The 15,380-nt window shown below is 35.9% G+C and overlaps 1 protein-coding gene across 50 annotated transcripts in view; it reads left to right on the forward strand.

Moving 5' to 3' along the window:
* Positions 1-14,455, forward strand: part of asb16 (ankyrin repeat and SOCS box containing 16) — a 32,555-nt gene extending 18,100 nt beyond the window's left edge. For 13 of the 50 annotated variants that reach the window (XR_015480005.1, XR_015480001.1, XR_015479999.1 and 10 more), the window contains 7 exons: positions 4,220-4,570; positions 6,156-6,423; positions 8,444-8,863; positions 9,353-9,451; positions 10,967-11,050; positions 11,170-11,283; positions 13,984-14,450. Coding sequence is in view for 14 of the 50 variants with exons in the window: in XM_087243319.1 (XP_087099445.1) it covers positions 4,234-4,570; positions 6,156-6,423; positions 8,444-8,852; positions 10,967-11,050; positions 11,170-11,283; positions 13,984-14,169 (1,398 nt within the window). In the remaining 36 variants the exon portion in view is untranslated. Of the gene's footprint in view, positions 1-2,123; positions 2,308-4,219; positions 4,571-6,155; positions 6,424-8,443; positions 8,864-9,352; positions 9,452-10,966; positions 11,051-11,169; positions 11,284-13,983 lie in introns of those variants that run through there. The other 37 variants (XM_087243319.1, XM_087243318.1, XM_087243315.1 and 34 more) reach the window with 7 other exon arrangements.
* Positions 14,456-15,380: the final 925 nt, after the last annotated feature.

Here is a 15,380-nt window from a genome sequence, read left to right on the forward strand (position 1 = left end):
ATATATTGGACCATATGTACTCATATCATATGAATGTCAATGCACTTTTTTGCCATAGCCTGCAAACCCATTACTTCCAGTTTAAGGAAGTAATTTCATTGGTAAAGCTGTGTTCCTGACACCACAAAGCTAACACTGAGTTCTTTTTTATAATAAACTTATACTAAAGTCCTATTTACTACACTGTAAAACCCAACAGTCAACTTTTTCAAATGAAATGAGTGTGGTTAACTCAAAGTTGACTGAAGTTAATTCTAATCATTTGAAAAGAGTTTTGAACTCTGTGTTAAAGGTAGGGGAGGCGGGGCACAAAGTTATATATATTAAATCTATGAATGTATGTACATAAGATCTTATATTGTTGTCATTACCGCCTTCTAGGCTAAAACATGAAACCATTTTGAAAGATGTAAAACAAACAGTGACTGCTAGCCAGTTTTGAGGAAAACTTGACACAGCGGGGTTAGTTGTAACAGGGTGTTATAATTAAGCCACACGCTGTTGAACATCAACTAAACTAACAAAATAATTTTTGAATTTTGAGTGTAATGTTAAAATTTTTTAAATAAAATGTTTTTATTAGAAAATATTTTTAATAGACAACATTTTTATTGCTAATACTACAAATAAATGTATTGTATTATAATGGATAATAATCCAAATAAATTTAAATGTATTTATCCAATAAATAAGTAAACATACTGTACTATGTAGAATAAAAACATAAATTGAGCTAAGTACTAAGGAGTTAAAGCTACTTTTTTAAGTAAGCTGGATTTTAATTAATTTAATTTGTAGGAGAGGCTTGTGTTTTGTTGGTGAAAAAAACCAAATTGTTTGTCTAACCCCATTACTTTGTTCATTATTTGGCCAAAGCTAAAAAAGTGTTACTTTGTGCCCCGCTCTCCCCTAATGAGTTAATTAAATACCTCATTACTTCCTCTCCAGTGGATTAAGTTCACAGTACTCATATTCGTTTTTTAACTCAAATGGTTTGTAGCAATTGGTTTCCTCAAATGGTTTGAGTTGCCTTAACTTCTTGGCTTGTACAGTACTCAAATTGCTTCGTTTACTCAAATGGATTAGGTTGACAGTATCATTAGGATTAGTTTTTGAACTTAAATGGTTTGTTGCAATCGGTTTCCCTTAAATGGTTTTAGTTACCTTAACTTTTTGGGTTTTACAGTGGAATAATAATGGGACAAAGGTACATTCAAAGAGCAAATACATTTTTTTAAATGCAATTAACCAACTTTTAAGACAGGTAGTCGAGCTCCAGATGAGGACTGCAATTTATCAGTGATTCTTTGAGCATATGGCAGAAGGCATGAAGTTTCAATGTATTATAAATAGAAAAGATGTTTGGTAGTTTTCATTGTGTGCTTTAAACTGTTTGGAGTAAAGATCTAAATTGTACATTTAGCATTGAACGTTGGAAGAAAATTTGCCAAAACTGTAAAGTAGTTCAAAACTTTGAATTGTTGTTATTGGACTTTGAGTAGGGATTTCAGGCTTATGTTCAATGCTGAATGCTGGAAATGTGAAATGCAAAGAAGGAGACTTGATGCATGCCCTGTGTCCTGTTCTAAAATAGGAATTCTGGACTAAAGTGCACAATTACAGAATAATTCCGTATGCTGCTTTTCGTTTTGTCCTAAGTTATATGTACTGGGAGACCTGTTTTTTGTTGGGATCTGGTGTGAACATGTCTGAGTGGATTCAAATAAGTATTATGATTAGAAGACAAATCATTATGAGGGGATGACGTTCAGCAGGTTTACCATCATTTCAAGAAAGGGTTAGGGAACTGGGGAACTTGATAAATTGGATGTTTATCAAAGAAGATGGGCAAATCATTTGGCATTTTTGGAATAAGGTCACTGTGGTGAAACACACAATAAAAGTGTAATTATCTTATTTTATTTATTTATGTATTATTATTATTATTACATTGTTTTATTTATTTGTTTATTTGTGTTATTCTTATTCTGTGTATACACAGAACCAATAATGAAGCGGAGTAATTATCATTAAATGCGCCGTCTACAGGTGATATAGTGGTATTGCATGTGCATATTTGCTCTCATACTGGTCTATTTATACCCCGAGCTCCACCGTGTGTCAGGTCAACAATATCTTGTGACTGGCAGCTTCGTTCTTGAAGAGACATTAGGTCGTTTTATTAACAGAAAGAGAAAACTATTATAAGAATAGTCTCATCCACATTCAGAATCTAACACTTTATACACATTTAGCAAGATTATTGAAGTACAGCCTGAAAAGGAGGAACTTGAGGGGCTTTTTAAGGTAGGTCAACTTTACCACACAGTTTTCAGCCATTTGCAGAACACAATAAACTACAGCCTGCCCCTATGTAATGTCTAGGCCTGTTCCATTAATACAGAAGGGGAAATACCTCTTTTGTAAAAATAAATAAAATGCTTTTACTCATACTATTGATAAATCCATTTTAGTTATGTGTAGTTACTAAATTACTGCACAAGGCCACATTATTTCACGTTTTTATACTATTTTACGGTTTCTTTAGTTGCATGCAGACGGGGATATGAAATGTAAAAGTGGTGTATCAAGTCATTGAGCAGAAAAATTTGCATTCATGGTCATTTGATGCTCACTGTAGTAACCACAATTTTATTACAAATATCTTGGGTAAACTATGGTGTTGGGGGTAACGTATTAAAAGTAACGCAAGTTATGTAATAATATTACTTTTCTAAGTAACGAGTAAAGTAACTCATTACTTTTCAAAAATAAGTGACAATGTTTGAGTTCCTTTTTTAAAAAATTTATCCAAGTTACTTGTTAGTTTAATAAGTTTTTCAAAAATAAATTGCTGAATTAAAATTAAAGTAGTAACAATGAATTATGTAGTCATTGAGACTCAATGGACAGTGATTTTACTTGAGACAAATAGCACAAAATTAGCAAACACGTTGCTTTTAAACTTTCAATAATCTGTATATATGGTATGTATAGCTCTGAGGAAGTTCTCAGATAATATTATCCTAAAATATTTTGTGAATGTGGGTGTAGGTTCTACAGCACACTGTTAATTGCAGAGCTCCTCAATTAAAAAAAGAAACGAAAAAAAAAACACAGCAGGTAATAAACTCACAAGTAACATAATGTATTACCATTAAAAATAACTAAGTAACAAAACTAGTTACTTTTTTGGGGAGTTCCTCAATTTTAAAATGCAACTTTCCCCAACACCGAGTTTAACCATGATATTTGTAATAAAACTGTGGTTATATAAAACTTGATTAATCAATTTGCTAACAATGTAAAATTTGAATATTTAGACATTTGTACTGTAGAAACGCATCATGAGGAAATGCATCTCTTTGAAGTCAGTAAAAGTTATTTACATATTGCTGTTTATGGAGTGACCATTTGAGCTTTTTTAAGTGAATTAAAAAGTACTAAAAGGGTAATTTCACCAAAAAAAATAAATATTCCATGAATTCTCTAGGAAAGCATCCCGGGTGTATGTGACTTTCAGTCGAATCCATTTGGAATTATTTTTAAAATGTATTTGGTTGGTCCTGTTGATGATCTTAATCAAATGATGGAGGGCCATGGCTGAAAGTTGTTTGTGGGCGAGGCCGGGGGTTTCAATTTTCACGGGTCTGCGCGGGCAACAAATGGCAGGGCTTGAGTTCCATATTGACGTCACGCTGACACGGATAAAGATTTGTTACCCCGCCGATTTGTTTAAACCACTCTGAGTCAACTCTTTTATAGATGAATCAATGCACTTTCAGATTTAAGCCTTAGCTGGATGTTTCACTTTACTTAAAGTTGTTTTACACACTGCATGGAAGGTCATTTTCAAAAACAAATAATAGGAGCTCTTTAAATAACAACAGAAGCTGTTATAGGTGGCATGTTTTAGGCCTATGCACATGAACTCTTCATATACTTTACATGTAAACTTATTTTTTTTGTACATTTAAGCCAATATATATATGTACTAATGATTGATTGAATCTACAGAAATGGTACAATATAGTGATATATATCATTATCAGGATATGAGATGACATATCGTTAAAGGAGATTTTTGCTATAGCGCCCAGCCTAACTCCCTATAAAATACTTTTTGAGCAAATATTGATGTTTTTTTTTCTTCTTTCAAATTAATAATCTAACATGCAACTGATCATAAAGTACTGATTTATTTTTCAAACATTTGTAGTCACTCTCCTTTAGATGTCCCGGGACACTTTTGCCTTCTCCTCCGCCTCTCTGCGCTCCTTGAGGCTGGAGCAAGAGCTTCAGGACTGGGAGGATGCCAGGCGGGCGCTGGCACACAGGAGGGTCATGTTGAGACGTCCGCTGCCTGCCGCCCCCAGGCTCCGGCACGGGAACGAGAGGATCCAGACCGTCCACGCTCCGCCACCCCAAATAAAGTGCAGAGACACTGCCATCCATAACACCTTCATGTGCGGAGATATGAAGGGAGTGTACGCCGTCCTCAAAGAGCCGGGCATGGTGAACGCCTTGATGGAGACCGTGCATGAGGAGATGGTGTGGACCCCGGAGATGGGTAAGACCCAGCAGCTACTAGCAGGAATCTGATTGGTCAAAGACAAAAATGATGTCATAAACAATAACAGACACTTTAATGCAAATTATTAGAAGCATAATACTAATAAATAAAAAAGACTTTAGAAATACAGTTAAATTATAGAGACAGATGGGAACTTTTTATTCTTTTTAAAAATAATGAACGGTGCAAGGACAGCATTTCGTTGACAATTTTTTTCTTTTGCATGAAGTTTTATTTGATTTGAATCTTTACATTTTTAAGGTCAATATTATTATCCCTTTGTTAAATTATTATTTTTATTGGCTACAGATCATATCACTTTGTCCAATTGCTTTCCTGATTAACCTAACCTGCCTTAATTAACCTAGTTTAATGGCAACTTAATTAACTGACTTTAAAATAGCAAGCTTTAAAGCTGTAAATGATCTGCCACAATGCTAAACGGTTAGCATAATATATTTGAAACACAGTCCCTTCCCTGCTGTCCAAAGGACTGGGAGGATGCCTGGCACACAGGAGGGTCATGTTGAGACGTCCACTGCCTCTTGAAACAATTAAAAGATTTGAAAAAATCTTTTACAGCATTTATTAATAACATAATTCTTAGCATAATTCAACATGTTATACTGCCTTTATAAAATCCAAATTTGATTGTTAAAATGTGTTAATGCACTGCTAACAAGTAACAATAAATGAATTTTTAAATTTTCATTTACTATCATTAACAAAGATGGAAAAGCACTGTAATAAATGTATTGTTCTTTGTTTATGTCAGAAAATATATTCATTATATATATATATATATATATATATATATATATATATATATATATATATATATATATATATATATATATATATATATATATATATTCATTGTACTTTAAGGACAACAGAGCAAATGTTTTGAAGTGGCCATCACAAAGCCCTGATTTCAATCCTATAGAAAATTTGTGGGCAGAGAGTCTACATTGTGTGAGCAGACAGCCTACAAATCTGAGTCGGTTACACCAATTCTGTGAGGAGGAATGGGTCAAAATTCCTTCAAACTATTGTGAGAAGCTTGAGGAAGGATACTCAAAACATTTGACCAAAGTTATACAGTTCAAAGAATACTGAAAAAAGCTGAAAAAATGCCAAGGAAATGAAAGTAAACTTAGACTGTCTAGAAATTAATAAAAAATTCTCAAAAAAAAAAAATCTCATTATTCTGGCATTTAGCAAAAGTAAATCATTTAGGTAATCCTAACAGACCAAAAATTGTAAACGTTTAGTATGATTTACCATTAGACATTTTAAAAAAATGGTTATGTTCCTTTTTTAGAGTGTATGTAAACTTCTGGTTTCAACTGTATTCTTTGGTAAAATATGTATAATGACAAATAATAAAAAGCTTATTTGACATGTGGAGCTGCATCCTATTGAATACATAAAAATCATCATGTTTATGCAATTTGCACAGGTCATCCCACGAAGGTCAGAAAACATCCATTATTGTATGGAAAGTTACATCCATGCACATCACATAAACACAATCACAAAGTTTTATTTGGGTGAATTCACACCAGGCATTGCCTTCCAGGAATGTGGACTCTGAGCTCCAAGATCAAGCAGACGTCTGCGCTGCGTCTGGCGGCCAGCAGGGGGCACTCTGCCTGTGTGGAGGAGCTGCTGTTCAGGGGAGCAGAGGTGGACGCAGACCCCGGTGGCCGAACTGCTTTACATGATGCCTGCTCCGGAGGCCATGATGTCTGCGTGCGTCTGCTCCTGGACCACGCCGCTGACCCGGACCTGCTGGCGATGGATGGCAATGCCCCGCTGCACCTCTGCAATGCACCGCACACATATCAGTGAGTGCTCCAAGGGCTTCAGTGGTGTCCAGTCCTGTCCACTGTCATGCACATTTTAGTTCCTTCACTAAATTAACACTTCCTTACTAGAAACAAGACGAGCAGGAGTCCAGTACACCACAGGAATTGCTGGTAGAAGGGATACAGCTGTGGCTGAAAGTTAACGTGAATTATTTTTTATTACTGTCTTCCCCAGCCCTAACAGTAATGTAAAAACAGTAATTATAATGAGAAGTATTTATATTGTTGTTTATTAAATTACCCAATAAATTGTATTTTTTTACGTCTACCCCTACCCCAGCCCTCACAGTAATGTAAAACTGTAATTATAATGAGAAGTATTTATATTATTTATTAAATTACCCATTACATTGTATTTTATTAACATTTACCACAGCCCTGAACCCAATCCTCAGAGTACGTAAAAACAGTTATTATAACGACAACTTTTTATATATATTTATTAAATTGCCCTTTAAATTGTATTTTATTAATGTCTACCCCTACCCCAGTCTACATAGTAATGAAAAAATATGCAGTATTGTTGTACGTTGTCACAAAAATGATGCTATATTGAAGTATCCCATGTAGACTTTACCAAAGTCCCTTTAAGGCAAGTCATTTCACTCTGCGGCCATCTTTAAAATCTCTCTCTGGCGTTCTGTCTGAATGGGGAAACATCAAATTCTCCAAAACTTATAATTACATTACATATTTGGAATCACCAATGAAATTAAACAACAGCTGTCTCGTAAGCTTCATTTCTAAATGTCTGAATCAAATAAAACTGGCATATTTTCAGGTTGCCCAAGTAAATGCGCATGCACACTCAAAAGGAACAAGATCACGACACCAACCTCATTTATAGTTGTTTTACACCTTATCATCCTCTGAATAATGCTCGCACAGGTCTTCTGGAGTAATCCACAACTTGGTCTTGATGGAGAAATTCCTCCAGAAATGACAGTGACTGTTTGTTTACAGGTTTGTGGACGTCTGAGTAGTTACTGTCATGTGATATGCGTTTGACAGAATGGACTTTACCTCGCGTTCGTTTCATACAGATTACAAAACTAAGAAACTTTTGTTTTCTAATGCACTTTGTTCATTTAAAAGCTCAGATGTCCAACTTTATTTAGATCTATTTCTTGTCTATTAAGCAAGTATTCGCTGAGATTCCAGTGTGTTTGTTGACCACCAAACTTAGTTAAAGCACGTGTCTGGTCTGAGCTTCTCTCATGGAGTAACATCAGTCTATAGCAATCGATGATTGCCTCATGTACTAGTAGGCGGGGCTTTATTCGTCATATTGACTGTTACACTTTTCCCCATTTAAAACTATACAAGTGACAGGTCTTGTGTATTCTATAGTCTTTGATATTAACAGAATTAGATTATCATTTGAAGCTTAGGTGATACTGAAACCTTGTTTAATACAAGAGTATTAAATTACACAACATTTTAAAAAGAATGTATCTACATTCCGAAATGATTGTTCAAAAGCTGTCACAGTGCAGAAAATGAACAAAAAAACATTAAAGCAATTCTAGAATTTAATTTTTTGAGTGAACTAACCCTTTACACTTTATTCATTCATTAATTTTCCTTCACCTTAGTCTTTATTTCAGAGGTCGCCACAGTGGAATGAACCGCCAACTATTTCAGCAAATGTTTCACGCAGCGGATGCCTTTCCAGCTGCAAGCCAGTTCAGAAACACTGACACACTCATTCACACACACTATGGCCAATTTAGTTTATTCAATTCATTTATAGCGCATGTCTTTGGACTGTGGGTGAAACCACAGCACCCGGAGGAAACCCACACGAACACAGAGAGAACATGCAAACTCCACACAAAAATGCCAACTGGTCAAGCCTGAACTTTAACCAGCAACCTTATTGCTGTGAGGCGAGAATTCTAACCTCGGAGCCACCATGCTGCCTTTTACATTTCACATTTTTCTTATTTCCCTCTGTCAGACAATAAAAATACCACCAATCACACTCTCATGTGTGCAGGTGTGCGGAGCTGTTGGTGAGCAGTGGCGCGCTAGTGAACGTGGCCCAGCGGGACTCATGTCTGACCCCTCTTCACGTGGCCTGCAGGAGAGGACTGGAGGAGCACGTTGAGCTCTACCTGTCCTATGGTGGAGACGTGATGGCCCGCAGCCAGGAAGGAGAGACGCCACTGAACGCAGCCTGTGCTGGAGCGGAGAGGCCTGCAGAAATGGGCCGCTATCTGCGTATTGTCCAGAACCTGCTAGCGGCTGGAGCTGATGCACAGACATGTGGTAGAAAGAAGCACACAGCCCTGCATAACGCCTGTGGAAACTGCTGCCCGCGCATTGTTAAGCTTCTGCTGGAACATGGGGCTCGTGCTGATGTGGAGAACTGTGCCGGATACACACCGATGGACTGCCTGCTGCAGGTGCGCTCATGGTAAAGATGATGATGATGGTCATTATTATGGCTGTACGATTTTGGGGAAAAATTGCACTGTTATATTTAGATTTTGTGCGATATACTACTTCTTCCAAGCCTCGGCTGCAACTACCGAGTTTGACTGCTGTGATAGCATAAGTTGCTTGTGAGCCGGCAATGAAGATCATTATGTAAATTTGTTCAGGAAGTAAGACTGTAATTGCTGATGGCAAAATCAATTTTTTTTTTTTTTTGGAGACAAAAACTTTTACATTATTACTGAAAAAAGAGAGATTTTAAAGAGCACCTAGTTTACCCCTTTTACAAGATGTAAGTTAAGCCTTTGGTGTCTTTAGAATGTGTCTGTAAAATGTCAGCTCCAAATACCCATCAGATCATTTATTTTAGCCTTCAGAATCTGCCCATTTTGGTGTCTGAATACAGTGCAGTTTAACACATTGTGTTAAATGCAAATGAGCTGCTTCTCCCCTCCTATCGTTCCCACAGGCACGTCTGCTTCTCATCATGCGTTACGTCAGATAAACAGCAGTCAGTGACAAAGACTCGGATAAAGCTGACATACAGCTCATTAGTCAGAAATACAGAGTAAGTTTATTTGATGTATTCGTGGTGGAGTTTATTCCAGCCTTTCTGAAATGATGAGTCACATACAACTGCTGTTTGCAGTACACACACACATTAGCGGTGTCTGACACCATGCGGCAGTGGTGATTATAGCGGTTAAGAATTAGATATCAATTTTACTGTCTTTATTACAAACATGTTCTGTTCTAACATGTTCATGTTCTGTTTTAAAAACTTTTAAATTATAAAACTTATAAAATTCTCACAGAGTTGGAACAGATATTTTAATCCCAGTTTATTAACAAAAAATATCTTGGGACATCTGTATACATGTTATTATAGAAACATGGTGCCAATTAATTCGATGGCTGGGGAACATCGCACACCTACATCACGTTGCACCTCAAAATCACTGGGATGTGCCCTATTTTAACATCAGAACATTAAAAAAAGACTTTATATAATCAGTGATATATAGGTTTATATCACTCCAATATGATTGTGAACACACTATACCTACACACAGTTCTGTCCAAACAGCTTACAAAAGTTCATAGGTGCATCATAGTTGTGCTTTAAACCAAGATAAATGTATTTGAGAAGCTACATGTTTTATACTTAATTGATATAAAGGTATCAAAATCAAGTCAATTTATGTTTAAAACTAGAGCAGTTAAATTTTTTAACATTTCAAAAAGAATCAATTCTGATTAAAATTCTAACTTCTGGCGTTCATGGAGTTAATTCTGAGAATCGAATTTTCACTAAATAAGCTAAAAAGGAGCTCAATCAACCACACAAAAAATTATGAAATATATAAAATCATTGAAGTTATGAACAAAAAAAAAACAGAATTTTAGTAAAAACACAAAAGAGATGAAAAGCCCTCACATCATTCATCTGTTAACCATTTATTCATTCAGAGTGGAGCTCAAAATTCCGTTTTGTGTGCTGTTTAATAGGGCATGTGTAACAAACACCATTTGTCTATCAACATCTGTGTGTGCATTAGGTAGATAAATTATTGTGGTAAATAAACACCATTTACTTCAATGACGTTAAGAATTAAATGTAATAATTGGCTAAACACGTTTATATTGTTATTATTTGGATATTACAACTTGATAACTAAAAATTGAAAAGAGAAGTCAATTTTCCCTATTGAATTATTTTTGGAAGTGACACCCAGCCCTACTTAAAAAAAAATGCCTGTGGAATAAGCAAAATAAACTTTAAAACTTTTAAAATTCATATCGAATGTAAAGCAAAGTCTTCTTTCTATTGTCAACTTTAAATGAAAGCACATCATTTCAGTACCTTGTAGATTATCTTGCGTCATTTTTCTTCATAAGCAAATCTTGATTCATGAACATTTAAGATATATTTTTTACTGAAAAACAAGACCAACGTGTTAAGAAAAATCTGTTTCGCAGTGTAAAGAGTGTTTTTTTTGGTCATCATATAATATACTGGCTAGAAAAGCAAAGTCTCATCTGGAAGAATTTAGATTTTGAATTCGACTGTGTATTTTGGCAGGTAATAGAGGATTATCCCGAGCAGCAGCCAGAGATTGTGGCCCAGTTTCTTCTTAACTATGGAGCAAAGCCGCCATCCCCTAGAGTAAGTGCAGACTGCTGTGTGTCTCCTCTATTACCTTCTTTCTTTTTTTAAACAACCGTTCAGATCATCTTTTTGGAATTAATTCATATTGGATGAATCTGTGTTTGTGTATGTCCCAGATGCTGAAACTCTGCTTGCCCTCTCTTGCCACTCTGGAGGTGATGCTGAATTGTTATCCAGTCATTCCAGCTTGTGAAGAGTGGCTTGAAGACACAACAGACCAAATAACCAAGGTAAATCATAGAGAAATATGATCATGGGGAAATATATCCCATCATAGAGAATGCACAAGTACTTAGTTTAAGGGAAGGATCAACATGTACAATGAGTTGAGTTAAAACAGACACAGAAGCACATCCATCTAAACTAAACAGCATGGAGAATTTGTATATATTCATTTTTTTTAACAACAAAAATTGTGTTGAGTGGCAAGGTGGCTCAGTGGTATGCATTCATAGGAAGAAGGTTGCTGGTTCGAGTCCCGGCTGGGCTAGTTTGTTTACCCCAAAGTCCAAAGACATAACTATAGGTGAATTAGATTAACTAAATTGGCTGTAGTGTGTAAATGTGATGGTGTATGGATGTTTCCCAGTACTGGGTTGCAGCTGGAAGGGCATCTGCGGTGTACAAAAAAAAATAGTTGATGGTTCATTCCACTGTGGTGACCCCTGATTAATGAGAAAATAAGCCGAAGAAAAATCAATGAATGAAATGAACAAATGAATGTGTTAATGACACCACTCATATTTAAATATTTGAAAAAGAATGAAGATTTCAGAGTTGTAATTTTCTGTGTATATAGCTATATATAATGGGTTGCATTTTGTGTCTGAAATTAAATGACTGTGAAATCTAATATATTATTAGCAGCAGTAGTATTTCATCCTTGGCCATGCTTCTGGCATTTCTTTCTGAACAATGTTTTATCTGTTCCCTTTTTTCTTTCTGAAATTAATATCTAGCTCTAATGAAAGCATGCATTGTATTTTCAGTGGCATCAGTCTTTCGTTGATGCTGTTTACTTAGTAATAACTGTTATTATTGCAGCTTTGACAGCTTTCTCCAAATCTACACCTCTCATCACTGATGATGCATGATTATTTCCTCATTCGCTCAGTTGTTATTTTGTTTCTTATCTTTATGAGTTCACAACTATAGTATTGCTGCTATATGAAAAGTGCACATGAACCACATGGAGCACAAAAATTATTGCATATAAAGTCTCTTGTTGAAGGGCTATATGAGTAAATATAATAGTATATATATATATATATACTTTTATACTTTTATTGTTTCAGAAAAATGTGATGCATACATACATACTGTATTAGTAACCAAATACTATATACATGCAAAAAAATAATAATAACTAAATAAAAATAAAATAAAAAACAATAATAGTAAAATAATAAGTGCAATTTTGTAAAAAAAAAAAAAAAAAAAAAAAAATTTAGGAAAATTGACAGTGCATCCGGAAAGTATTGATAGCGCTTTACTTTTTCCACACTTTTTTATGTTACAGCCTCATTCCAACATTAATTTAATTATTTTATTTCCTCAAAATTCTACACACAATACCTCATAATGACAATGTGGAAAAAAAGAGTTTTTGAAATTGTTGCAAATTTATTAAAAATAAAAATCCTGAAAAAACACATGTACGTAAGTATTCACAGCCTTTGCTTAACTCTGTTGATGCACCTTTGGCAGCAATTACATCCTTAAGTCTTTTTAAATATGATGCCACAAGCTTGGCACACCTGTCTTTAGGAATTTTTGCCTATTCCTCTTTGCAGTTCCTCTCAAGTTTTATCAGGTTGGATGGGAAGCGACTGTGTACAACTATTTTCAGATCTCTCCAGAGATGTTCAATAGGATTTAGGTCTGGGCTCTGGCTGGGTCACTCAAGGATAATCACTGAGTTGTGGTGAAGCCACTCCATTGATATTTGGCTTGGATCATTGTCCTGCTGGAAGATGAACCATTGCCCCAGTCTGAGGTCAAGAGCACTCTGAAGCAGGTTTTCAATCAGGATGTCTCTTGCATTCATCTTTCCCTCTATCCTGACTAGTCTTCCGGTTTCTGCTGCTGAAAAACATCCCCACAGCATGATGTACATTGTAGTTTTTGTAGCCTGTCGCTTAAAATGCAAATGAGCTGCTTCTCCCAGTCCATTGTTCCCTCGTGTATGTCTGCTTTTCACCATGCGTTACGTCAGATAAACAGCAGTCAGTGATAGAGAGACTCGGATGAAGCTGAAATACAGCTCATTACTCAAAAATACCAATAAGTAATCTGATGTATTTATATTGGAGTTTATTCAAGCCTTTCTGAAACGATGAGTCTTACACAAATATCGTTTGCTGTACAAACACACACACACACACACATTAGTGTTTACTGACACCATGGAACTGTGGTGATTATAGCGGTTAAGAATTACATAGCAATTTTACTTTATTACAAATATGCTCTGTTTTAAAAGCATTTTAAACTAATAAAGCTTATTAAAATTGCAGAGAGTTGAAACAGATACTTTAATCTCAGTTTATTTGCAAAAAAATGTTCTGTGGATATGTGTATGCATGTTATTATAAAGACATGACGCTTGTCAATCAATTCAGTGGGCGTGTAAATCCGCATTCCTAAGTCACGTTATAGTGAGCCTCAAAATCACTGGGATTTGGATCCTATTAAACATCAGAAATTTTTTTAAAAGATACTTGTTGGGTTTATATTGCTTCATTATGACAGTGAACACACTATACCTACACACAGTTTAGTCCAAACAACTTATAAAAGATGATTTTCATCATAGGTGCCCTTTCAAGCATCTTCGGTGTGTTCAATAAAACTGGAAAAACTGGAAATTGGCTTTTTTCCATTCTGAGTTGAATATTTCAGCCTAATGAAAGCATGTGTTGTGTTGTCAGGATCATCAGTGTTTTTTGGATGCGGTGCGGCAGATGAGCGGTCAGCTTCGCTCTCTTCAACACCTCTGCCGATGTGCCCTCCGGCGCCACCTGGGGTCCCTGTGCCACATCTCTATTAGCCAGCTTAACATCCCCAGCACTTTAAAAGATTATCTGCTGCTGCACAATGACGGACAACTCCGCTGAGTTGCACAAACAAAACATAAACGACTGGAAACAGTGGGTTGGATCTTTTTACAAGCTATCTTTATCAGCTGTGACAGATTTTTACTGCTGCTTTCAGTAGACACTGTCCATTTAAGGGGAAATAATGGCCTGGTTGAACTGGTCCATTAACCCGTTATACCGAGATGCCCACAGTGGTCTGACACACAGAAATAATGCACTGCAAATATTGATTGATGGATAGTGGTTGAAAATGTGCCACTGGCTATTCTCACAATGTGAAATAAACAAACAAATGAGAACCAGATTGTTCCAGTAAGTCACTGTTTACTTTGCAATAACCTATGCTGCTTTGACAGTGTTTCTAAATCTACAGTATCATCACTGAGGCATTATTGTTTCTGTATTTCTCTCAGATTCCTGATGATTCTGAGATCATTGCAGCGGTTATTTAAAATATACCTTTTTGGAGTTTTTAACCTACATCATCAGTTTTTAAAAGGATGGTCCACTACGATATCATATTTTAAACTTTAGTTGATGTGTAATGTAGCTGTGGTGACATAAACAACTTTGAATGTAAGTTCAATGCAAAGGGAGACAGTGGCTTTTACAGAGTTAGCTTAGCAAAGCCTACAGCTGACGAAGTTTGGGGACTACAAAAAATACATCCCGGTTAATAAGATCATAAACACTTCAGGTTACACACATTCACGACACACATACACCCCATGCATGCGGCGCAGCAAAGGGGCATGGCCAGATGCCCTTTAATGTTATAGCAGAGGAAGCTAATATGCCTTCCAAACACTGCAATTTCTGCAGAGCTTGTACTGTTTCTGTATTTGTGCTTCCAGAGGACACGCAAAGAGAGAAGTGCTTACAATGTAATTTTAATTATGTTCCAGAGAATTATAAAAATATATAGCTAGCATTTGACAGCACAGCTTTTAGAATCTCTCCCGGTTCAGTGCTGGATTCAGCTAAAAACTCCTCCAACCGATGAAGCTGTGGATTGTGAGCCACAACCTGTAAGTGTTTTTATTTGGTAATATTAATCAACTATATGCACAGTGTCTAGTGTTAATGGTATGTTGTAGCGAGGATGTAAACAACAGGAAATGCTGTTTGGAATCATTAAGAATATAGCTACAAATTCATATTTGTGCATCAAACCCCTGTAAACAGCCACAATCTTTAGCAACACTGCAGTATCTCTATGCGGCCGCTTT

The sequence above is a fragment of the Danio rerio genome, chromosome 3, assembly GCF_052040795.2.
Source record: "Danio rerio strain M-AB ecotype USA chromosome 3, GRCz13ab, whole genome shotgun sequence".
Taxonomy (NCBI): Eukaryota; Metazoa; Chordata; class Actinopteri; order Cypriniformes; family Danionidae; genus Danio; species Danio rerio.